We start from the raw sequence: 26,149 nt of genomic DNA, 5'->3' as shown, positions 1-26,149 counted from the left end.
TCTTATTCCACTAATTTGTCTTTTGAACAATCAGATCAGCGCTGATGTGATTGGGCAAAAGACAAATTAGTGAAAAAATATCGGAATTGGCTGCCTGTGTAAACGCAGCCTTAATTCATCGTCTACAGTTCCCCACAAATAAGGCGACCTGGAACGCATCCACCGTTTTTTTGCTCGGCTGGGACACAAAATTGCTTAACGTGCAAAATCGTTTCCTCGGGAAATGGCAAAAGACTATAAGAAAAAAGTCGCTGTGAAAAAAATTTTTTATCTGGTTTAGATCAGCATCCATTTCTCGGCATAGGACAATGGAGCACATTTTAACGCCAAAGGTAAGTGACCACTAGCTTGCAACTACGAGAACATTAACTTCACTAGCCAGTATAACTTGTTAAAATTCCTAGGGGAGTTTTAACTGACTCGTCTACTTGTTATTTAATTTAGCTAACTATTAAGTATGTTATAACCGTTTGGGAATTGGTTTAAGTTAGTAGCTTGCTAGCTGTGTCATCAGAGAAATGTATTAGACATACATGGCTCTGGGTTACATGAGACTAACACAGTCACTACAAGTTAGTTAACTAAATGACATCCCTGCAAATATTGTATAACTAACCCAAGGTAGACAACGACCTGTCGAGTCCAAATTAGTCCTAGTGGGAAGAACCAGCAAGGGGGCAGAGCCAAGCACGAGCTAGCGAGATCCCTTGGAGTGGTCTAGCATGAATTTGCATATTTCATTAGGGAATGCTCACTTCAGAGTAGCTGTTCCGTGTGTGTGTGTGTGTGTGTGTGTGTGTGTGTGTGTGTGTGTGTGTGTGTGTGTGTGTGTGTGTGTGTGTGTGTGTGTGTGTGTGTGTGTGTGTGTGTGTGTGTGTGTGTGTGTGTGTGTGTGTGTGTGTGTGTGTGTGAAGAACAAATTCTGATTTACAATGGACTACCCGCCCTATGGGACTCCCAATCACGGCCAGTTGTGATACAACCTGGAATCGAACCAGGGTGTCTGTAGCCCCAATAACTCATTTTGCCCTTGCACTCCTAAACAACAGGGTTCTTATTTTTATTGCTTTGGCAAAGGGTAACATCTACCAAATTTAGTCCACTCTGTTTGTAACAGATTCTAGTTTTGGGAACAGAAAAGTACAGTTTTGAGATCAAATGTTTTATTGATGAGAACATTTGCATAATGTCAGCCAGAAATCATCTTCTACCACGGCTGGCCACTGGGCTACCTCATTACCATATTTGGTAGTAGTGAGTGGAAACATGGATGCTTCACTCTTATACATGGCTCATTCACACTTATCTGGCTCATTGTTCTGTCTGTGATCTCTGTGTTGGAACCTCTAGGTCTCCAGGATTTCCTGCTGTTTGTTTTAGTAGGAGTGCTTGGAAATATTTCTCAGCCATTCATTCACCTGCTGATATTTGTTTTTCAGAGAACTGACTGTGGACCTCAATCTGGCCTAATATATATATATAATTTATAATGACAGGTGGAAGAAGTTAAATTGTTAGAGTGATACACTGCAAAGAAGCCAGGCACTGGCACTCTCTATCTCACAGAAACCCATCTCATCTTTGTGGAGACATCCTGTAAAACTCGCAAGGAAACATGGGTATGACATTTGTTCAGATATCATGGCAAGGGGTGAGAGCCAATGTACGTGCTATGAAAACACCCCTGGCCCTTTCTAAAACCATGTACCCCTTTAATGTTCACAGCTATGAAGGCACTGGATAGATGTACGCTTAGTTGGTGTGGAAGCAACCATGCCCCTTGGTAGGAGGAGTGGTGCCACACTGATTACGCCTACACTTATCCAGGTTTCTGACAACTTTTAAGTGGTAGGGGTAAGAGACTTAAAAACCAGGACTCAAGATTAAAAGTTTTTGTTTCACTCATAACCAGGTTTTATACCATCTCATAGCTACAGTAGAGAAACTCCCTCTTACAGCTACAGGATGCCCGCTTCACATTTCCTGCAAGAATTTCCATGTGGCTCACTTTGTCATTCCTAGCCAAAATAATGAGATTGCCCAACGAGTTTTAGGAAATGACAGAATTCAACAAGAACTGAGGTAAATATACCAATTCTATGTCAATTGACCAATTCTTAATTCAATTCTATGCTCATGTTTTCAAGGCTATTTTTATAGTCATACATTTTTTGTTCCCTCTGACGGATTGCTTAGCTTTGCAGCACATGTCACTCAGAATTGGGCATTCCTAAAACTGCAAGCAAGGGCACAGTCTTGGGGAGTGCCAAATTCAGGAGCAGAGGGTGCATTTCTACTCTCTCCTACTTCCACAAGCAAAGTAATGTAAGTTCAGACTCTCCTTTATTTAATGCAAGGGTCAGCGACTCATCTCTGCTCATGCTATACTTACAGTATATGTTAATGATTACAAAGGCATTCCAAATGCACTTCATGGTGACGCTGTTCTGGTTTTCCTCTCACATACCAGGCTGCCATTTGCCGTTGTAGCCAGCCCCTGTCTGGGTTAAATGTTCGATGTGTAGAAGATGAGGCGATGCTACAGGCAATCAGCTGGGCTAATCCCAAAAGCACCTTCATGTATGGTGGATACCAGACCTAAGGTAAGAACCACATTTTAAGATAAATGTATTGCTAATTTCCCCTCTGTTGTATTTTGCTCAACCCTAACCCAAACTGTCCTGCCTTTCTTTTATTTCAAGTGTAATGCCATGGCCAATAGAGCAGCAGGGAAGGAATACGAGAAAGAGGACAACGACTCAAACATCCGCTTTCAGTTTGTGGGCATCGAGAATATCCATGTCATGAGAAACAGTCTGCAGAAGCTTCTAGAAGGTTACTATCATTGGTCTCACATAAAAAGGAATGAACCATAATCTTTGGGTGTAGTGGTTTTTTATTTATTAATCATATACTTGTGTGTAAAACTCAAGTCATTTTGCAGCATGAAAAGACGAGGCAAAGTTCATGCTTAACAAAGCCTCCAGTTGATAAGGTGCCTAGTTGTCTGTTTTCAGTGTGTGCTATGAAGTCTCCAACAATGAGTGACTACTTGACGGGACTGGAGAATTCTGGTTGGCTGCGTCACATCAAGGCTGTGCTGGATGCTGGAGTGTTTCTAGCTAAGGTAATAGAAATCCTTCCATGTAGCCATCTCCTTTGTGTTGCTATGTTTTAATTAAACATTCTTATTAGGTATCTATAACCTGTGAAAAAATGTATTAAAACCCCCAAATGATCATGTTTGCATCTACTTTTTACTCTAGCATGTGGTTCTGAGCTATCCCTAGTCTCTACTAAGGCTGTGGCTGAGGAGAAGGCTAGCGTGCTTGTGCACTGCTCAGATGGCTGGGATCGCACAGCCCAGGTGTGCTCTCTGGCCAGCATCCTCTTGGACCTCTTCTAGCAGACCATCAAGGGACTCATGGTGAGAACAGTCTGGTTTACTAACAGTATCTTGACAATATGAGTATTTGTGTGTTGGACTGTACAGTTATTGTCTACTAAATCTAGGAATTATATTTGGGGAAATATCTTATTCTATGTTTAGTTGCCTGTCTGCACTATTCATATAGCTTCACGGTTCATTTTGTTATTTTGTTAGTTTGTTCAGTGTTTATGCTATTTAATAAAGAAGAATGTACACATACCACGCTGCACCTTGGTCTCCTTCGTATTATGAACGTGACAGAAGAACGCACCATAAAAGGACCAAGCAGCGTGTTCAGGAGGAGCAGACATCATGGCATGGGATGAGATTTTGGACGGTAAAGGATCCTGGACGTGGGAGGAAATATTGTCAGGAAGGGATCGCCTGCCATGGAAGAAGGGGGAGATCGCGCAGGGGGAGAATGTCACGCTCTGACCTGAGATATCTCTGTTTTCTTTATATTTTGGTTAGGTCAGGGTGTGACTAGGGTGGATACGCTAGTTTTTGTATTGTCTAGGTGATTTGTATGTTTATGGTGGCCTGATATAGTTCCCAATCAGAGTCAGCTGTTTATCGTTGTCTCTGATTGGGGATCATATTTAGGTAGCCATTTCTCTTTGGTGTTTGTGGGATCTTATTCTATGTTTAGTTGCCTGTCTGCACTATTCATATAGCTTCACAGTTCATTGTGTTAGTTTGTTCAATGTTCATTCTATTTAATAAAGAAGAATGTACGCATACCACGCTGCACCTTGGTCTCCTTTGTATTACAAACATGACAGGTTCACTGTTATAAGCTAACTTTTTTGATGAATTTAAGCAAAATTCCCACATTTCCCGGGCTTAACTTCCCATGGAACATTTCTGGAAAAATTCCAGCCTTTTGCAACCCTAGTTATTGCTCTAGTATCTCTACTATGAGACATACTAGATACATACTATGACAGCAATTCACTGTAATAGGTACACAGGTTGTATCTGGCACAAGTGACGAATAAACCGATTTTGATTTCAAAGAGTGCCATTATTGTAATGTTTGATATTACAACATTGATGTGTGATATCTTTTTTTATCAAGCATATTCTTTTTTGCAAATGTATGCCTTTATTACTATATGATTTATATTGCCAGAATACTCAATGATTATTAACACCACAGTTATGTGTGCTTCTGTCAGGGTTGTGGTCAATTTAATTTAGTATTTTTTTATTTAACCTTTATTTAACGAGGTAGGCAAGTTGAGAACAATTTCTCATTTACAATTGCGACCTGGCCAAGATAAAGCAAAGCAGTTCGACACATACAACAACACAGTTACACATGGAGTAAAACAAACATACAGTCAATAATACAGTAGAAAAATAGGTCTATATACAATGTGAGTATAACGGATGTGAAATAGCTAGCTAGTTAGCGGTGGTGCGCGCTAAATAGCGTTTCAATCGGTGACGTCACTTGCTCTGAGACCTTGAAGTAGTGTTTCCCCTTGCTCTGCAAGGGCTGCGGCTTTTGTGGAGCGATGGGTAACATGCTTCGTGGGTGACTGTTGTTGATGTGTGCAGAGGGTCCCTGGTTCGCACCCGGGTATGGGCGAGGGGATGGTCTAAAGTAATACTGTTACATGAGCAAGTGAGGTGAGAAGGGAGGTAAAGGCAAAAAAAAGGCCATGGTGGTGAAGTAAATACAATACAGCAAGTAAAACACTGGAAGGGTTGATTTGCAGTGGAAGAATGTGCAAAGTAGAGACAGAAATAATGGGGTGCAAAGGAGCAAAATAAATAAATACAGGAGGGAAAGAGGTTGTTGTTTGGGCTAAATTATAGATGGACTATGTACAGGTGCAGTAATCTGTGAGCTGCTCTGACAGCTGGTGCGTAAAGCTAGTGAGGGAGATAAGTGTTTCCAGTTTCAGAGATTTTTGTAGTTCGTTCCAGTCATTGGCAGCAGAGAACTGGAATGAGAGGCGACCAAAGGAAGAATTGGTTTTGTGGGTGACCAGAGATATACCTGGTGGAGCGCGTGCTACAGGTGGGTGCTGCTATGGTGACCAGCGAGCTGAGATAAGGGGGGACTTTACCTAGCAGGGTCTTGTAGATGACCTAGAGCCAATGGGTTTGGTGACGAGAATGAAGCGAGGGCCAGCCAACGAGAGCGTACAGGTCGCAGTGGTGGGTAGTATATGGGGCTTTGGTGACAAAACAGATGGCACTGTGATAGACTGCATCCAATTTATTGAGTAGGGTATTGGAGGCTATTTTGTAAATGACATCGCTGAAGTCAAGGATTGGTAGGATGGTCAGTTTTACAAGGGTATGTTTGGCAGCATGAGTGAAGGATGCTTCTAGATTTAACTTTGGATTGGAGATGTTTGTTGTGGGTCTGGAAGGAAAGTTAACAGTCTAACCAGACACCTAGGTATTTGTAGTTGTCCACGTATTCTAAGTCCGAGCCGTCCAGAGTAGTGATGTTGGACAGGCGGGCAGGTGCAGGCAGCGATCGGTTGAAGAGCATGCATTTAGTTTTACTTGTATTCAAGAGCTCGCCTGGAGGGTTGTTAACACAGTGTCCAAAGAAGGGCAGAAGTATACAGAATGGTGTTGTCTGCGTAGAGGTGGATCAGAGACTCACCAGCAGCAAGAGCGACATCATTGATGTATACAGAGAAGAGAGTCGGTCCAAGAATTGAACCCTGTGGCACCCCCAGAGACTGCCAGAATCCCGGACAACAGACCCTCCGATTTGACACACTAAACTCTATCAGAGAAGGAGTTGTTGAACCAGGAGAGGCAATCATTTGAGAAACCAAGTCTGCCGATGAGGATGTGGTGATTGACAGAGTCGAAAGACTTGGCCAGGTCAATTAATATTGTATTGTTTCTTATCAATGGCGGTTAAGATATCGTTTAGGACCTTGACTGTGGCTGAGGTGCGACCATGACCAGCTCTGAAACCAGATTGCATAGCAGAGAAGGTATGGTGGGATTCGAAATGGTCGGTAATCTGTTTGTTGACTTGTCTTTCGAAGACCTTAGAAAGGCAGGGTAGGATAGACATAGGGCTGTAGCAGTTTGGGTCAAGAGTGTCCCCCCTTTGAAGAGGGGGATGACCGCAGCTGCTTTACAATCTTTGGGAATCTCAGACGACACGAAAGAGAGGTTGAACAGGCTAGTAATAGGGGTGGCAACAATTTCGGAAGATAATTTTAGAAAGAAAGGGTCCAGATTGTCTAGCCTGGCTGATTTGTAGGGGTCCAGATTTTGCAGCTCTTTCAGAACATCAGCTGACTGGATTTGGGAGAAAGAGAAATGGAGAAGGCTTGGGCGAGTTGCTGTGGGGGGTGCAGTGCTGTTGACCGGGGTAGGGGTAGCCAGGTGGAAAGCATGGCCAGCCGTAGAAAAATGCTTATTGAAATTCTCAATTATAGTGGATTTATCGGTGGTGACAGTGTTTCCTATCTTCAGTGCAGTGGGCAGCTGGGAGGAGGTATTCTTATTCTCCATGGATTTTACAGTGTCCCAGAACTTTTTTGAGTTTGTGTTGCAGGAAGCATATTTCTGCTTGAAAAAGCTAGCCTTGGCTTTTCTAACTGCCTGTGTATATTGGTTTCTAGCTTCCCTGAAAAGTTGCATATCAAGTTGCATATCAAAAGTTGCTGTTCGATGCTAATGCAGAATGCTATAGGATGTTTTTGTGTTGGTTAAGGGCAGTCAGGTCTCGAGAGAACCAAGGGCTATATCTGTTCCTGGTTCTAAATTTCTTGAAGGGGGCATGCTTATTTAAGATGGTGAGGAAGGCATTTAAAAAAATAACCAGGCATCCTCTACTGACGGAATGAGATCAATATCCTTCCAGGATACCCCGGCCAGGTCGATTAGAAAGGCCTGCTCGCTGAAGTGTTTCAGGGAGCGTTTGACAGGGATGAGTGGAGGTCGTTTGACCGCTGACCCATTACGGATACAGGCAATGAGGCAGTGATCGCTGAGATCTTGGTTGAAAACAGCAGAGGTGTATTTAGAGGGAAAGTTGGTAGGATGATATCTACGAGGGTGCCCATGTTTACGGCTTTGCGGTGGTACCTGGTAGGTTCATTGATAATTTGTGTGAGATTGAGGGCATCAAGCTTAGATTGTAGGATGGCTGGGGTGTTAAGCATGTTCCAGTTTAGGTCGCCTAGCAGCACGAGCGCTGAAGATAGATGGGGGGGGGCAATCAGTTCACATATGGTGTCCAGAGCACAGCTGGGGATAGAGGGTGATCTATAGCAGGCGGCAACGGTGAGAGACTTGTTTTTAGAGAGGTGGATTTTTAAAAGTAGAAGTTCAAATTGTTTGGGTACAGACCTGGATAGTAGGACAGAACTCTGCAGGCTATCTTTGCAGTAGATTGAAACACCGCCCCCTTTGGCCGTTCTATCTTGTCTGAAAAAGTTGTAGTTAGGGATGAAAATGTCAGACTTTTTGGTGGTCTTTCTAAGCCAGGATTCAGACACGGCTAGAACATCTGGGTTGGCAGAGTGTGCTAAAGCAGTGAATAAAACAAGTTTAGGGAGAAGGCTTCTAATGTTAACATGCATGAAAACAATGCTATTACGGTTACAGAACTCAACAAAAGAGAGCGCCTGGGGAATAGGAGTGGAGCTAGGCAGTGCAGGGCCTCGATTCACCTCTACATCACCAGAGTAGGATAAGGGTACGGCTAAAAGCTATGAGAATTGGTCATCTAGAACGTCTGGAACAGAGAGTAAAAGGAGGTTTCTGGGGGTGATAAAATAGCTTCAGTGTATAATGTACAGACAATGGTATGGTAGGATGTGAATACAGTGGAGGTAAACCTAGGTATTGAGTGATGATGAGAGAGATATTGTCTCTAGAAACATCATTGAAACCAGGTGATGTCATCGCATGTGTGGGTGGTGGAACTGACAGGTTGGATAAGGTTTTGTGATTAGGGCTAGAGGCTCTACAGTGAAATGCATGTCATTTAAAGTCAATTTAGCAATTGAACAAAAATCCAATTCAATTTGAAAATGTTCCTAATTGCAAAAGCATCTAACAGAATTTGGGTATTCCAGAACTGTAATTTACATGTAAATAAACAACCCTGTTTTATGTTTTTAATACTGCAGATAGAATGCTCTATGTGCCAGAGATGGTACCATTCAGCTTGTCTGGGGATGACAAAGAAGGACTTCAACAAAGCCAAAATAGAAAATGATTGGAAGGGACCTCTTTGCTGTTAAATTAGAGAAGTATAAATAACTGAGGGTTGTGCCTTGTAACTACTTTAAAATGTGGTACTGTTGCACTAAAAATGCGAACATTGATTTGGCATACAGTTTAAGATTGTTAACATTGTACAAATTTATGAAAACATTGTCTAACTTTCATATAGAACAAATTGCACTTGAAATTAACATTTCTTTAACGTATTGCAAATAAATGCATATTTGCACTTTTTTCTGAGACAAATCACTGAATTAGATTTCTTCTTTAAATGCAATATTTGAGATTTTATGTATTTATATCAAATCAAAACTGGAATTTCTACTCAAAGCAAAGGTTGTAAAAGTATACTAGGCATTTATAGAATAAATCATACCGAGTTTAATGATTCAGTCATAATCAGTGAAAACGTTAATGATTTAGAGACAGTTGAAGTTGGAAGTTACATACACCTTAGCAATGTACATTTAAAATGAGTTTATCACAATTCCTGACATTTAATCCTAGTTAAAATTCCCTGTTTTAGGTCAGTTAGGATCACCACTTTATTTTAAGGATGTGAAATGTCAGAATAACTAGAGTGATTAATTTCAGCTTTTATTTCTTTCATCACATTCCCAGTGGGTCAGAAGTTTACATACATTAAATTAGTATTTGGTAGCATTGCCTTTAAATTGTTTACCTTGGGTCCAACATTTTGGGTAGCCTTCCACAAGCTTCCCACAATAAGTTGGGTGAATTTTGGTCTACATTCCTCCTGACAGAGCTTGTGTAACTGAGTCAGGTTTGTAGGCCTCCTTGCTTGCACATGCTTTTTCAGTTCTGACCACAAATTTTCTATAGAATTGAGATCAGGGCTTTGTAATGGCCACTCCAATACATTGACTTTGTTGTCCTGAAGCCATTTTGCCACAACTTTGGAAGTATGCTTGTCCATTTGAAAGACCCATTTGCAACCAAGCTTTAACTTCCTAACTGATGTCTTGAGATGTTGCTTCAATATATCCACTTAATTTTCCTCCTCGTGATGCCATCTATTTTGTGAAGTGCACCTGCAGCAAAGCACCCCCACAACAAGAGGCTGCCACCCCCGTGCTTCACAATTGGGATGGTGTTTTTCGGCTCGCAAGCCTCCCTTTTTACTCCAAACATAACAATGGTCATTATGGCCAAACAGTTCTTTTTTTGTTTCATCAAACCAGAGGACATTTCTCCAAAAAGTATGATCTTTGTCCCCATGTGCAGTTGCAAACCGTAGTCTGGCTTTTTTTATGGCGGTTTTGGAGCAGTTGCTTCTTCCTTGCTGAGTGCGCTTTCAGGGTATGTCGATGTAGGACTCGTTTTACTGTGGCTAGAGATACTTTTGTACCTGTTTCTTCCAGCATCTTCACAAGGACCTTTTGTCATGTTTGTCATTTATTATCATGTCTTGTCCCTGTGCTCCCCATTCTATTCGTTTCCCTCTGCTGGTCTTATTAGGTTCTTTCCCTCTTTCTATCCCTCTCTCTCCCCCTCCCTCTCTCACTCTCTCGCTCTCTCTTCTCTCTATCGTTCCGTTCCTGCTCCCAGCTGTTCCTATTCCCCTAATCATCATTTAGTCTTCCCACACCTGTTCCCGATCCTTTCCCCTGATTGGAGTCCCTATTTATTCCTTTGTGTTCCGTTCCTGTCCTGTCGGTTCCTTGTTTAGAATTCACCGTGCTGTGATTGTGTATCGCCCTGTCCTGTCGTGTTTTTGCTGTGATTGTGTATCGCCCTGTCCTGTCGTGTTTTTTGCCTTCATCAGATGCTGCGTGTGAGCAGGTGTCTCTGTCAACTGCGGCCTGCGCCTACCCGAAGCGACCTGCAGTCTGTGGCCGCTTCTCCTGTTATTCCCCTCTACAGACTAGAGGATTTCTGTTATTCCCTGTTTGGACTTGAATAAACTCTGTTTCTGTTAAGTCGCTTTTGGGTCCTCTTTCACCTGCATGACACCTTTGCTGTTGTTCTGGGATTGATTTGCACTTTTCGCACCAAAGTACATTTATCTCTAGGAGACAGAACACGTCTCTTTCCTGAGCAGTATGATGGCTGCGTGGTCCCATGGTGTTTATACTTGCATACTATTGTTTGTACAGATGAACGTGGTTCCTTCAGGCGTTTGGAAATTGCTCCCAAGGATGAAGGAGACTTGTGGAGGTCTACAATTTTTTTCTGAGGTCTTGGCTGATTTCTTTTGATTTTCCCATGATGTCAAGCAAAGAGGCACTGAGTTTGAAGGTACGCCTTGAAATACATCCACAGGTACATCTCCAATTGACTCAAATGATGTCAATTAGCGTTTCAGAAGCTTCTAAAGCCATGCCATCATTTTCTGGAATTTTCCAAGCTGTTTTAAGGCACAGTGAACTTAGTGTATGTAAACTTCGGACCCACTTTAATTGTGATACAGTGAAATAATCTGTCTGTAAATAACTGTTGGAAAAATTACTTGTGTCATTGTAACGATCTTCGTCGGGAGAAAGAGAGGAGGACCAAAGTGCAGCATGGTAAGTGTTCATGATGATATTTAATTAAAACTCAGAACACTAAACAATAAATGACAACGTTAATTTACAAAACCGAAACAGTACCGTGTGGCCCAAACACTTACACAGAAACAAACACCCAGAAACCAAAAGGGAAACCCAGGCTACCTAAGTATGATTCTCAATCAGGGACAACAATTGACAGCTGTCTCTGATTGAGAACCATACTAGGCCGAACTCAAAAACTAACATATAAAAACAAACAGACTGCCCACCCCAACTCATGCCCTGACCATACTAAGACAAAAACAAAGGAACTAAGGTCAGAACGTGACAGTCATGCACAAAGTAGATTACCTAACCGACTTGCCAAAACAATAGTTTGTTGACAAGAAATTTGTGGAGTGGTTAAAAAATGTAATGACTCCAACCTAAGTGTATGTAAACTTCTGACTTTAATTGTAGCTTTAAATGCCATTTCATAGATGTTATGTATTTATATCAATTCAAAACTGGAATTTTTCCTCAAAACAAAGGTTCTGAAGGTATGCCAGACATTTATGGAATAAATCATACCTAGCTTGATGTTTCGGTGACAAACTGTGAATTAGTTATTGATTTTTACCATTTTAAATGGCATTTTATAGATTTGATGTATTTCTATCAAGTCAAAACTGGAATTTCTTCTCAAAATTAAGGTTGTAAAAGTATGATAGACATTTATAGAAGAAATCATATCTAGCTTGATGATTCTGTGACAAACAGTGAATTAGTTATTGATTTTTAAATGGCTTTTGGCAAATGTCTGTTGAATGTCTGATGAATGTTTGTTGAGTGTCTGTTGAATGTGTGAACATAAAACCAACTTTATCTCGGTCTCTTTTTCATGGCACGTCGATACAAAGTGATTTTCTTAGCAAATTAGGGGAGGATTTTCCGACTATTAGGTTAACGCGGCATGAAGTCGGATATTTCGGGGTTCCCAGTTGTTTTGAATGCGGTGTATGCACACCGAAATAATCAAATCAAATCAAATTTATTTATATAGCCCTTCGTACATCAGCTGATATCTCAAAGTGCTGTACAGAAACCCAGCCTAAAACCCCAAACAGCAAGCAATGCTGGTGTAGAAGCACGGTGGCTAGGAAAAACTCCCTAGAAAGGCCAAAACCTAGGAAGAAACCAAGAGAGGAACCAGCATATGTGGGGTGGCCATTCCTCTTCTGGCTGTGCCGGGTGGAGATTATAACAGAACATGGCCAAGATGTTCAAATGTTCATAAATGACCAACATGGTCAAATAATAATAAGGGAGAACAGTTGAAACTGGAGCAGCAGCACAGTCAGGTGGACTGGGGACAGCAAGGAGTCATCATGTCTGGAAGTCCTGGGGCACGGTCCTAGGGCTCAGGTCCTCCGAGAGAGAGAAAGAAAGAGAGAATTAGAGAGAGCATATGTGGGGTGGCCAGTCCTCTTCTGGCTGTGCCGGGTGGAAATTATAACAGAACATGGCCAAGATGTTCAAATGTTCGTAAATGACCAGCATGGTCGAATAATAGTAAGGCAGAACAGTTGAAACTGGAGCAGCAGCATGGCCAGGTGGACTGGGGACAGCAAGGAGTCATCATGTCAGGTAGTCCTGGGGCATGGTCCTAGGGCTCAGGTCAGTTGAAACTGGAGCAGCAGCATGGCCAGGTGGACTGGGGACAGCAAGGAGTCATCATGTCAGGTAATCCTGGGGCATGGTCCTAGGGCTCATGTCCTCTGAGAGAGAGAAAGAAAGAAGGAGAGAATTAGAGAACGCACACTTAGATTCACACAGGACACCGAATACGACTGGAGAAGTACTCCAGATATAACAAACTGACCCTAGCCCCCCGACACAAATTACTGCAGCATAAATACTGGAGGCTGAGACAGGAGGGGTCAGGAGACACTGTGGCCCCATCCGAGGACACCCCCGGACAGGGCCAAACAGGAAGGATATAACCCCACCCACTTTGCCAAAGCACAGCCCCCACACCACTAGAGGGATATCTTCAACCACCAACTTACCATCCTGAGACAAGGCTGATTATAGCCCACAAAGATCTCCGCCACGGCACAACCCAAGGGGGGCGCCAACCCAGACAGGATGACCACAACAGTGAATCAACCCACTCAGGTGACGCACCCCCTCCAGGGACGGCATGAGAGAGCCCCAGTTAGGCAGTGACTCAGCCCCTGTGATAGGGTTAGAGGCAGAGAATCCCAGTGGAAAGAGGGGAACCGGCCAGGCAGAGACAGCAAGGGCGGTTTGTTGCTCCAGAGCCTTTCCGTTCACCTTCCCACTCCTGGGCCAGACTACACTCAATCATATGTCCCACTGAAGAGATGAGTCTTCAGTAAAGACTTAAAGGTTGAGACCGAGTTTGCGTCTCTGACATGGGTAGGCAGACCGTTCCATAAAAATGGAGCTCTATAGGAGAAAGCCCTGCCTCCAGCTGTTTGCTTAGAAATTCTAGGGACAATTAGGAGGCCTGCGTCTTGTGACCGTAGCGTACGTGTAGGTATGTACGGCAGGACCAAATCAGAGATAGATAGGAGCAAGCCCATGTAATGCTTTGTAGGTTAGCAGTAAAACTTTGAAATCAGCCCTTGCTTTGACAGGAAGCCAGTGTAGAGAGGCTAGCACTGGAGTAATATGATCAAATTTTTTGGTTCTCGTCAGGATTCTAGCAGCCGTATTTAGCACTAACTGAAGTTTATTTAGTGCTTTATCCGGGTAGCCGGAAAGTAGAGCATTGCAGTAGAGAGAGAGATCAAGGTCCAGAGTAACGCCGAGGTCCTTCACAGTTTTATTTGAGACGACTGTACAACCATTAAGATTAATTGTCAGATTCAACAGAAGATCTCTTTGTTTCTTGGGACCTAGAACAAGCATCTCTGTTTTGTCCGAGTTTAATAGTAGAAAGTTTGCAGCCATCCACTTCCTTATGTCTGAAACACATGCTTCTAGCGAGGGCAAATTTGAAGCATTGAATTTTGAAGCACTGAAGCATTTCGTATACACTGTTTGTCTTCAGGAAGGCAGTGAGTTGCTGCGCAGCAGCCTTTTCTAAAATTTTTGAGAGGAATGGAAGATTCGATATAGGCCGATAGTTTTTTTATATTTTCTGGGTCAAGGTTTGGCTTTTTCAAGAGAGGCTTTATTACTGCCACTTTTAGCGAGTTTGGTACACATCCAGTGGATAGAGAGCCGTTTATTATGTTCAACATAGGAGGGCCAAGCACAGGAAGCAGCTCTTTCAGTAGTTTAGTTGGAATAGGGTCCAGTATGCAGCTTGAAGGTTTAGAGGCCATGATTATTTTCATCATTGTGTCAAGAGATATAGTACTAAAACACTTGAGCGTCTCTCTTGATCCTAGGTCCTGGCAGAGTTGTGCAGACTCAGGACAACTGAGGTTTGGAGGAATACGCAGGTTTAAAGAGGAGTCCGTAATTTGCTTTCTAATAATCATAATATTTTCCTCAAAGAAGTTCATGAATTTATCACTGCTGAAGTGAAAGTCATACTCTCTTGGGGAATGCTGCTTTTTAGTTAGCTTTGCGACAGTATCAAAAAAGAATTTCGGATTGTTCTTATTTTCCTCAATTAAGTTAGAAAAATAGGATGATCGAGCAGCAGTAAGGGCTCTTCGGTACTGCACGGTACCGTCTTTCCAAGCTAGTCGGAAGACTTCCAGTTTGGTGTGGCGCCATTTCCGTTCCAATTTTCTGGAATCTTGCTTCAGAGCTCGGGTATTTTCTGTGTACCAGGGAGCTAGTTTCTTATGAGAAATGTTTTTAGTTTTTAGGGGTGCAACTGCATCTAGGGTATTGCGCAAGGTTAAATTGAGATCCTCAGTTAGGTGGTTAACTGATTTTTGTCCTCTGGCGTCCTTGGGTAGGCAGAGGGAGTCTGGAAGGGCATCAAGGAATCTTTGTGTTGTCTGTGAATTTATAGCATGACTTTTGATGGTCCTTGTTGCAATTGCAAATGTAATAAAATGGTGGTCCGATTGTCCAGGATTATGAGGAAAAACATTAAGATCCACAACATTTATTCCATGGGACAAAACTAGGTCCAGCGTATGACTGTGACAGTGAGTGGGTCCAGAGACATGTTGGACAAAACCCACTGAGTCGATGATGGCTCCGAAAGCCTTTTGGAGTGGCCCTGTGGACTTTTCCATGTGAATATTAAAGTCACCAAAGATTAGAATATTATCTGCTATGACTACAAGGTCCGATAGGAATTCAGGGAACTCAGTGAGAAACGCTGTATATGGCCCAGGAGGCCTGTAAACAGTAGCTATAAAAAGTGATTGAGTAGGCTGCATAGATTTCATGACTAGAAGCTCAAAAGATGAAAACGTCATTTTTTTTTGTAAATTAAAATAATCGAATATGGATTGTCATTCAGGAAGTCAACTACTAGCTAGCTATAAACATAACTAAAATTGCAACAGAAGCTATTTGCGGGAAAACAGACTAACATTAAGTGATTATTAAAGATTCTTCCATTTATTGTTGTGTGAATAGCATAACTAGCTTTCAATTGGTGAAAATGTCCACCTCGTCCTCCTAGCTAACGTTAACTAGATAGCCATCAACAGCCTTTTAAAAAAGGCCTTTAAATGCACATCATTTGATGAGCCTTATTTAGGCTTTAATTTAGGCTCTAGGCTTTAATTTAACTTATTTAGGCTTTAATATTTTGTCCTTTGTTTTAGAGAATATTTGTGTAATATACATCTGTTTGAATTTATGTGCATTTTGAAAGACTGAAATGTAAGTATAAAATAAAATGTGCTGTAAAAATTACAGTCATTAAAATGACAAATTTTGCAACAGAACATTTATTTTTATTTTTACACTTTATGTGCATACACCCCTTGAATTTTTTCAACCTCATTTTGTTGTGTTGCAGCCTGAATTTAAAATAAATTAAATTTAGAGGTTTTTTTTTTTTTTTTTGGTCACTGGTCTACACACAAAAAATACCCCATAAATGTCAAAGTGGAATTCTGTTTTTGAAATGTTAAAAATTAATAAAAAATTAAATCTGAAATGTCTTGAGTCAAGTATTCAACCCTTTGTATGGCAAGAAGTAGTGGACATGTGCTTAACAAGTCACATAATAAGTTGCATAGACTTACTCTGTGTGCAATAATAGCGTTTAACATAATTTTTGAATGACTCCCTCATCTCTCTAGCCCTCACACAATTATCTGTAAGATCCCTCAGTCGAGCATTGAATTTCAAACACATATTCAACCACAAAGACCAGGGAGATTTACCACTGCCTTGCAAAGAAGGGCACCTATTGGTAGATTAGTAAAAATCATAAAACAGTCATTGAATATCCCTTTGAGCATGGTGAAGTTATTAATTGCACTTTGGATGGTGTATCAATTCACCCAGTCATTACAAAGATACAGGTGGTCCTTCCTAACTCAGTTGCCGGAGAGGAAGGAAACCTCTCAGGGATTTCACTATGAGAATGGATCAACAACATTGTAGTTACTCCACAATACTAACCTAATTGACTGACTGTTCTGAATACAAAGTGTTATGTTCAGGCAAATCCAATACAACACATTACCGAGTACCACTCTCCATACTTTCAAGCATAGTGATGGCTGCATCATGTTATGGGTATCCTTGTTATTGTTAAGGACGGGGGAGTTTTTCAGGATAAAAAAAATGGAATGGAACTATGCACAGGACAAATTCTGGAAAACCTGGTTCAGTCTGCTTTCCACCAGACACTGGGAGATTAATTCACCTTTCAGCAGGACAATAACCTAAAACACGAGGCCAAATATACACTGGAGTTGCTTACTAAGAAGACAGTGAATGTTACTGATTGGCCAAGTTACAGTTTTGACATAAATCTACTTGAAAATCTATGGTAAGACCTTAAAATGGTTGTCTAGCAATGATCAACAACCCATTTGACAGAGCTTGAATAATTTTGAAAAGAATAATGGGCAAATGTTGCACAGTCCAGGTGTGGAAAGCTCTTAGAGACACCCAGAAAGACTCACCGCTGTAATTGCTGCCAAAGATGCTTCTACAAAGTATTGACTCAGAGAAGTGAATACTTACGTCAATTATTTCATTTTTCAATACATTTGCAAACATTTCTAAAAACATGCTTTTAGTTTGTCATTATGGGGTATTGTGTGTAGGTGGGTGAGAAACAAACCTATTTGATTCATTTTTAATTCAGGCGGAATAAGTCAAGGGGTATGAATACTTCCTGAAGGCCCTGTATATTATTATGTCCATGGTGCATTCCACCAATGAGATACATATTTATAGATACATATCTCATTGGTGCAGTGCACCATGCAAGTAATAATATACATAATTGACATTACATTGATGGTGTAGCTGACGTTCCAGTAGTCTACTAACAATACAATTTCAACTGAGCTATGATAATAGCCATGTAGACCTAACGTTTCAAGTGTGTACAGTGAAACGCTTAACTTGCAAACCCTACTCAACAGTGCAGTATTCAAGAAGAGCGGAAGCTATATGCAGGGTCTGCCAGTAACACATATACAATGTGTAGGCATACTGGAATATTTGAGGTAGGTACTACGTAACTAGAATGAATGAAAGATAAATTGACCATCAAATTATTTAATAAATGTCTTGTTGACGAAATTGTCCTTGTTTGAGGATCCGGAGGCCAAGAAGAGTGCAAGCGCCGACCCTACTTTTCTGCTTTGTGATTATTTTGTCGTTTATTTTTACTTTATTTTCACAAGATGTTTCAGATATGATTTCTTACAACTGACAAGTTTCTAATTTCTCGTGTTTTTTTCTTCTAGTATTTACAATAGACGATAACTAAAAAGAAAGACATATCCCATCCTCACTACGACTACCAGAATTCAATGCGCATATGAACAAGAGGCTCCAGACTGTTAATGCGACTGAACAAAGTGAATCTGATTTATTGTGTATATTATCCTGGGGTGTAGCAGCCAAACAACAAGGTTGGTTAATTTATATATGTCCCCATCGCCTAAACATGACTTTTATTGGGAAGGTGTTTTGAAAGAATTTCCCTCGTTGTTATGCTAGCCACCGTTTGACGCTTGCAGGGAATTATTGTATTCTAGGCTAGCTAACTAGTTAGCTAACGTAGCTTATCACCTCTGCTGCCAGTGTGTATATTTCCCAACAATGGTAGTTACTGTAGCAAGAAAGTAAAATGTTATTTCTTGGAAGTAGCTAGCTAGATTGCTAGCAAGCTAGATTAATACAATCACCTCAATTTCGGAATATTAGCTAGGTAGATGATAATTTGCTGGTAGTTTACGTCCTTCAGATTTACAGGCCACACACAAGCTAACGTTAGGCATTAACTTAGCTACACATAGCTAAGCTTTGTTGTTGTCCTAACCCGACGACTGCTTGGGTAACAAACGTCATGCTTCTCTGTTTTCTCGCGTAGTATAGCATAATAAACAATTATCCCTACATAGCTAATGATTTTGTTTCCAAAACAGGTGGTGACTTGATAGCTATGCCAAGTTAAAACAGTTTTGGCACATCCTATTGTTTTATTTATTTGCGCATAATGTTGCACCTAGATAATGGACAACTTGCTTTACACTTTTTATGCAGATAGCATGACATTGCTGTTGTGAAGGTTTGTCAGATCATTAACTATAAACGTGTTATTTCCTCTAATGTGAAGAAAACCATTCCAACATGCTTGATTTAGGCCCACCAGTGTATAAAACCGAATCGAATCATTCTATGCCTAATCCTTAATTTGTCCTACATTTCAGAAAACATGGAAGCAAATGGTTTTGTAGGATGGCATGGCAGCAGTCTTCTTTGCACCTGATGGTGATGACTGTCATGCTCTCTGTTCATTTCATCTTCCTGTAGATTGTGTTGCCATGGAGCCCTGCGGAGGAAATGAGCCAGCAAGTTATACAAAGCATTTGTCTGCTGGCTGCGAGCAGACAGCCATGGGTGGCCAGGATTCACAGACTGAGGTAAAGCCTCCATCTGACACATTTGATGCTGTGCCCCCTGAGCCTCCACCATCAGGGAAACTGAAGAGGACTGCCTTAAGATTCTTTGGAGGACGTAAAAGCATTTGTGTTTTGCCCAACTTCTTTGGAGGGAGGAACAAAAATCAGAACAAGTGTGCCTCTAAAAAGGGATTAAGCAAGAGTAAAACGCATGATGGACTTAGCAAGGCAGGTTGGGAGGACAGTCTGGGAAGTGGATATGTTCCAGCAGGAGATTTTGAGTACCACAGCCAGACTCCTAGCACTTGTTGTAGTGAATTTGGTCACTCTACTGGTGATCAGAAGTCCTTTTCCCTCCCCCGTCAGAAGAAGGGTTTGAGGGGACTTTTTAACAGTATCAGGCGTCATAGAAAGAATAGAAATTGTGATTTAGAAAAAAATGAAATGGTTGCAATGTCTCATGTCTGCAACAAAGAGGTGCCTATTGCCCAGACTAAGATTGACCAAAATGACACTGAGTGCCTGAACAGTTTGTCTGAATCCGATGTGCCTGTTTTGGCAAATGTCGAAGATTGTTTGACTATTGCGCCTGAATGTATTAATGTTGATGTCATAGTGTCTGAGAACAATATGGTGAAACAAAGGAGTGTGGATTCTCTTGTAGGGGAACTGATGGAAGGCAAGGACGTTGTAGCAAAGAATGATAACCTAAATAAACTTGAAGAGACACTCCATGAAACCACTGAACCTGGTTCTCTCCCGAACACCAACCTAGAGTCTACAGTGAACGTCCAGCTGCCTACTGGCTCATCTCAAATAAGCTTGCTTTATGGTGATGTGGCGTCTCTGAAGAGTTTTGACTCACTCACTGGCTGTGGTGACATAATAGCTGATCAAGATGATGACAGTATTGCAGAGAGCACAGTCTCTGGGGAAAGGAGTCGAAATGCAGGCAAAAGGAGTTCCTGTTATGTTACCTACCAGGGTGGAGGAGAAGAAATGGCCACCCCTGATGAGGTGGCTGGAGACTATCTCCATGACCTCTGGGAAAATGACGCTGTAGAGAACATTTGCTATACAGACAGCCAGGAACCAGACTTTCTAGAACACAGTGAAAGTCCTAGGATGACACCCGAAGAGCCATCTAGCTCCTATAACATGGACATCAGCAACAACAGCAATGGTGATCTTGAAGTTACAGAGACCACCCTTACATCTGCGGATGTCATGACCCCTCAGAGCGATCATCAAGAGTCAGTTCCTAACAGTGATGAGGGTTACTATGACTCTACCACCCCAGGACAAGATGAAGACGGACGTGACAAAGTTGACAATGTCAGGACGGATAGACTACCAAGGGACAGTTACAGTGGTGACGCTCTGTATGAGCTTTTTGAGCCTGATGATAGTCTTATCAGTCCACCTCTTGAAAAATCTAAGCTGCCTGATCCACTTGAGTTTTTAGAAATGCCAGCTCAGTGTAGTGATGTAAATGCTATGTTCACTCCTGAAACAGATCTAATGGAAGAGGACAGGCTGACTTTGATCCAGCAGGACCTTCTCTGCGCGGAGTTGAAAAGCATGTGTAAACTTTCCAAAGAGCAGACTCTGTTCACCAAAGGGAGGATCCACCAAGATAATAGCTTCCAGGAAAGCATTTCTAAGGTCAACACAAAAACTCGAGCCTCTATGAAAGAGGACCAGGTCAACCCAGAGGCTTTGAATAAAAAAGAAAACCAATCGCATGCCATAGAGCAGAGATATTTCAAAGCCTGTAATGGTGGGAATAGTGAGAGAATGTCAGATGCAGCTTTTAGCTCCCTTGCTTCAAAAACATGTCAATCACAAGAAATGTGCCCTGAGCAAAACAAGCCACAGTCCCCCCACTTAAGAGGAAATCATGATATTTCTAAAGAAACAAATAATGATTTGAAGGATGACCAGGCAATTTGCTTCTCCCAAGCCCTAGTGGACTTTACAAAACAATCACAGTTTTATAGTGATTCAAATGAAAGCATGGGAGGCTCTGAGTCAGGCTCTCCCTTTTCCCAAAACATGCAATCCCTCCCAGCCATTGTCACATTTGATGTCGTGGACATCGATAATGAGGGGGAATATGATCAGCAGATGGATATGGTAATGGAGGAGGAAGACATCACGTCGCCTTACGAAGTGTTTGAAGAAAGCTACCTGCAAAAGGATGCGTTTGCTGAATGTGACTTACAAATGTTTGACCTCTATGAACGGAGTCTCCTCAGTAATACTTGGGGAATCGCCAGCCTGCCACGTCACCTTAGCCTTACACGAGTCCATCAGTCAAGTCCACTGGCTCCTCTGTCGAGTCCTCTGGCCTTAAATCGGAGGAGTAGATCCCTGGACACAGAGAGCTTAGAGTTAGAGATGACTGACATGTATTTAGGGAGTGGGGCAGCGCTAGCGTCATGCCCTAGAAATGAAAGAGTGTCAAAGATGGCGTACTCACTTCACCGCAAAAATAATGGTCACATTTCCACTTCAGAAAATGGGGACAATAGAAACATGTTGCAGTCATGGCAACCAGATACTGAGGGGACTGTAACTCACCCTGGAGCAGATGGGAAAAGAAAAGAGCAGACGCACAGTCACTATCAAACCCAAGACGGACACGTATCATTCAGTCAGCCTGTCAGTCGAGTCCCAAACTGTAAACTTCAACCGATCTCAGCTAGCAAACTGACTGACAGAGTATCCTGTAATTCTATCCCTCAGAATACCGGACCGTTGCATAGGCCATCTCATCTTCCTTTGCAATCAGAATCCTGTCGGCCTCAGGCCCCTGGTCGACCTCATGCTCACTATGGGAGATCAGATAAGGCATCAGGTGGTGGGGGTGAGGCCCTTTTTTACACATCGACTGTTGACTCTCATCCTTACAATCAACACAGTAAGATTAGGCCAGTGGGGATCACCCATGGGATGCCTCATCTTTGCTCTGAGTCTGGGAGTCCTGTAAGCCCAGTGGACTATGAGCAGCTGCCAGACTTCACCAGTAAAGGAAGAAAAGCAGTGGAAATGGTGCGCCCTGTTGAATGTAGCAAACACATGTCTGGAGCAAATCCCTAAAAATGGGATGAAACCTCTACAGTTAGCATATAGGCCTGTATCCCACGTTTTCATACTATGTGCCACCAAAAAGACACCATCTAGTACGTTTACATCACCGAAAATAGAATGATTGTCTGTTACCGTTATCACACATTGCAAATATGCTGTTTTGATTAATAAGCTATTGTATTTCAATGTGATGTACAAGCCTTAGAATTTGTGTTGCAATGGATAAGGAAGCCTGTGCTGTTCTATCATGCTGCGTTATCATGTGAACAGTCATCAAAATACAAACTCCCATGCAATCTTTCATTAAAATGTTCAGGCACGAGTATACTTTGCATTTGCTCAGCCCAGCGTTAGGCTACACATCACATTTTATTACACATATTGGTAGCTAAACTACATGGTATGTTCAGTCTGTCAAGTTGTAGGTAGCCTTTAGTTAAAAAAAAAAAAAGACTTTCTTTACAGAAAGCTGTTTACTGCAGTCTTTGTACTAGTACACTATTATGATGGTATTAGATTGTGATGCATTTATAAGATTCAGCTTCAACATGCAGATTTGGATAGGAGGTCAGTTAACCTTTTTTAGATATCAAATGTCGGGGGGAACCGCATCGATAATGTCTTACATTTTCGTGAAACTGATTTTGTTGGTAGGCTATAAACTGTATGTTACAATTTGTTTTATGTTTAGAATTGATTTCATCTTACATCAGTTAAGTTGTACCTTTAAAAAAAATAATGGTTACGCTGTATGTTTTGTTTTTGGTTGACAGAATCTGATATCTGAAAATAATGCTTTGTTCTTTAGATTTGTATTCTGTAGTACCTCTGCAATAATTCTAAAAAGTGATGTTAAATTTGTATTCACAACCAATCCATCTGCTGAAAACTGATATAGATTGATTTTACCCAGGTAATCGTAACTCAACTGTCTACTGGCAAAGTCTGTGAAATTGTGTCATGCTGGTTGGCATTTTGGGATATTGCCTCGGTTACCTTTTTTTTGTCTAGCACAATGAAGAATATAATGCTGCCTTGCACTTAAATCCTTGATTCATTTGTTTTCTTTGTAGATAAAAAGACAAAAAACACGGGGATGGTTTGGATACCTTTTTATTGACGATTTTTAGTAGATTCATCATAAATGTTCCTTATTTCTGTGATTATCATACTATTGTAAGACCTTTTTGATATATTATACTCATTGACCAACTCTGCATTTGTTTCTACATCTCAGCACTTTCTTTTCTACACTACATTGTCTTTTTCATCTGTAAGACCTGTCCTAGCTACAGTTAGTTTTATGTATTTACTGAGGACATGGCTACATGTTTAACTTTTGTATTTTGAGCATTAATACATCTTATCATGATTCTTGTCTTTAAAGTGGCAATCTGCAGTTCCAACAATAACAAAGCGGTCACCCCCCACTGATCTGGTAAACAGCTGAGGGATAGGGCAGAAGAAATTTAACCACTTTCAAACTCATGAACAGACCTAATATGTATCAATGATGGTATCAAATTAATTATAGTTTTAATCATGTTTTTAGGCTATACAGTGTTTTTGAAACTTTTTACAACATTAATTACAAACAAAGGAGTAAGACATCTTGTGTTCTGATTGGGTATGGTTGCAGTAATCTCATGAGGCATCTTGACGTTTTATTCTTCAAGAACATTAATTCAATCCTACAAATGTATGTAACTGCTGCAGATTGCCCCTTTTTAAGTTAGATTTTCCCTATGTTATTGTTTTCTGTCAGCTGTTACAACTGAATTTGTTGTGGTAAGCTATCTGGCAATTTCATGCCCAAAGATGAGTTTTCCCATGTTGACAAAACCAATTATGGGAGTTTTAGTATGTGTTTTTGCTCTCACTGGCATTGACAAAGGGCATGTGTAATTGTATCAATTAACTTTTTCAACCATAAGGAATAGGCTGTATATGTATATCAATTTCTTGATTTGTCACGTACATGCCGAAGTAGCTGGTAAGAATGAAAGCAAATGTTCAAATTTCTATGCCTACATGTAGCATATACAGTGGGGTCTGAAATGATTGACACCCTTGATAAAGTTGAGCAAACATTACTATAAAATAATTAAAATACTCTTATATTGTATGCTAAAAAAATGGGAAAGTATATTATTCTAATACAATCGCTCAGAGAAAGAGATTTTGTTTAACAAGGTGGGTCCAATTTTTGATACCCCTGTTTTCAATACCTTTCAATAACTCACCTTGTGAGGTTAACGGCACTGAGCGTTTTTTTGTCAAATGTTTTGAGTTAGAGAACACATTGGGAGGTATCTTAGACCATTCCACCATACAGAATACTTCCAGATCCTTGATATACATTGCGCTCATGGACTGCCCTTTTCAAACCACAGGTTTTCAATTGCTTTCAAGTCCGGAGACTGAAATGGCCATTGAAAAATGTAGATTTTTTTGTGGCCAATTAACAATTTCTTTGTGATTAAAAAAATATTTAAATGATTGGGGTTATTGTCTTGCTGGAGGATCCACGTGTTGCCAAGTTTTTGCCTGTTGGCAGAAGCAACCAGGTTTTTGGCTAAAATATCCAGGTACTGGGTGAAGTTATTGGTGCTGTTGACCTTAACAAGGGCTCCAGGACCAGTGGAGGAAAAATATCCCATTACATCAATGATCCACCACCATATTTTACAGTAGGCATGCTTTTTTTTCTGCTCATGCATTCTCATTTCGATGCCAAACCCACCACTGGTGTGCATGGCCAAGGAGCTCTATTTTCATATCATCCAACAAATGTAAGCGCCTGGAGTTTACTAAACATTTTGGCACTTGGATTGGAACTGACACTTTCGTCACATTACATGATAATAGAGCTCTTTGGCCACACACACACCAGTGATGAGTTTGGCGTCAATGAGAAGTAAGGCCTATATATCTGTGGCTCTAGAGACACTACCCTCTGCTGGACAAATAACTTTACAACAGCAAATGAGACCAACAATCCAGGAGCATACAATCCTATATCTTTTGATGGCGCTAGCAGCCAATAATAGTTGATTTTTAGGTTGGAGCTTGCTAATGCTGAAATAGAAGAACATCAAGGTCAGTTTGCAGTCTCATCTGTTGTGAGCAAGCCTCCAAATTCCTCCCCATTTGCTGTACAACCATTGACTCTCGGCTACCCACTGGGCACACCACATCATTTCAACATTGACATTTTTTTAATTGGTTGAGATGTTGATCAGTGAGATTTCAACCTTTTCACCCACTCAAGACTGACACAAGTTTTTTGAATTCCCAATGTTATCACTATGCTTTCAACCAGATTTTAGTTTTTTATTTAAATGTGTTATCACTGGACTTTCAACCATTTTAAAGCACAAAAAGTTCAAATGGGAATTCAATGTCAGATATTTTGTATTTATTATACAACTTAATGTGTTATCACTGTGCTTTATCTAATAGCACAACCCAATGAGCTGAATTGCAGTTGAGATTACATTAAAGAAATAGTGCAAGTGATCAATGGTGTTTGAGTTTCTGTGCAGATTATAGCAATTGATCTGTGGTTTAGATGGAGATGTGAATCCAACATATTAATTATTATCTTGAAGATGCAATTTGAAATCAACTGAAACCCTAGACCTATATATGTATTGTCTATTTTTAGTTGAACTGAATTGAAACAAGACAATAGCTGTGGATGACTTTGCAAATGCTATATATGGGCCTAAATAGTATCATTGATGATATGACAAGGTATGGTTACATTTTATTTTTACTCTTAAACCTAGTTAACCTACCCTTTGGAATTACACCAATAGCAACAGTGAATCTATTTAGTTATTAAGAGATCTCTCAATGATCATTCT

At 41.0% G+C, this 26,149-nt stretch overlaps 1 protein-coding gene and 1 pseudogene across 3 annotated transcripts; both read left to right on the top strand.

Moving 5' to 3' along the window:
* The first annotated feature begins 308 nt into the window (after positions 1 to 308).
* On the top strand, positions 309 to 3,988 carry LOC123999808 (annotated as a pseudogene).
* A 13,717-nt stretch (positions 3,989 to 17,705) lies between these two features.
* LOC123999531 (APC membrane recruitment protein 1-like) lies at positions 17,706 to 25,799 on the top strand. Of its 3 annotated transcripts, XM_046305409.1 has the most exons (3): positions 17,706 to 17,783; positions 18,027 to 18,194; positions 19,099 to 25,799. In XM_046305409.1, exons 2-3 carry the CDS (start codon positions 18,101 to 18,103, stop codon positions 22,287 to 22,289), a joined length of 3,285 nt encoding a protein of 1,094 aa, XP_046161365.1. In that variant the 5' UTR covers positions 17,706 to 17,783; positions 18,027 to 18,100; the 3' UTR covers positions 22,290 to 25,799. The 3 variants fall into 3 exon arrangements, with proteins under 3 accessions (XP_046161365.1, XP_046161368.1, XP_046161369.1); XM_046305412.1 differs by lacking the exon at positions 17,706 to 17,783 and having other exon boundaries at positions 17,989 to 18,194; XM_046305413.1 differs by lacking the exon at positions 17,706 to 17,783 and having other exon boundaries at positions 18,083 to 18,194; positions 18,996 to 25,799.
* Positions 25,800 to 26,149: the final 350 nt, after the last annotated feature.

This window comes from Oncorhynchus gorbuscha, linkage group LG16 (assembly GCF_021184085.1).
Source record: "Oncorhynchus gorbuscha isolate QuinsamMale2020 ecotype Even-year linkage group LG16, OgorEven_v1.0, whole genome shotgun sequence".
NCBI classification, from domain to species: Eukaryota; Metazoa; Chordata; class Actinopteri; order Salmoniformes; family Salmonidae; genus Oncorhynchus; species Oncorhynchus gorbuscha.
This window is presented reverse-complemented; position numbering and strand designations above follow the sequence as displayed.

Bases quoted from the DNA above. Each gene is read 5' to 3' on its own strand.
- LOC123999531 (XM_046305409.1), top strand. From the start codon at position 18,101: ATGAACAAGAGGCTCCAGACTGTTAATGCGACTGAACAAAGTGAATCT. The intron at 18,195-19,098 runs GTTGGTTAATTT...ATCTTCCTGTAG, and splicing joins TGTAGCAGCCAAACAACAAG to ATTGTGTTGCCATGGAGCCC.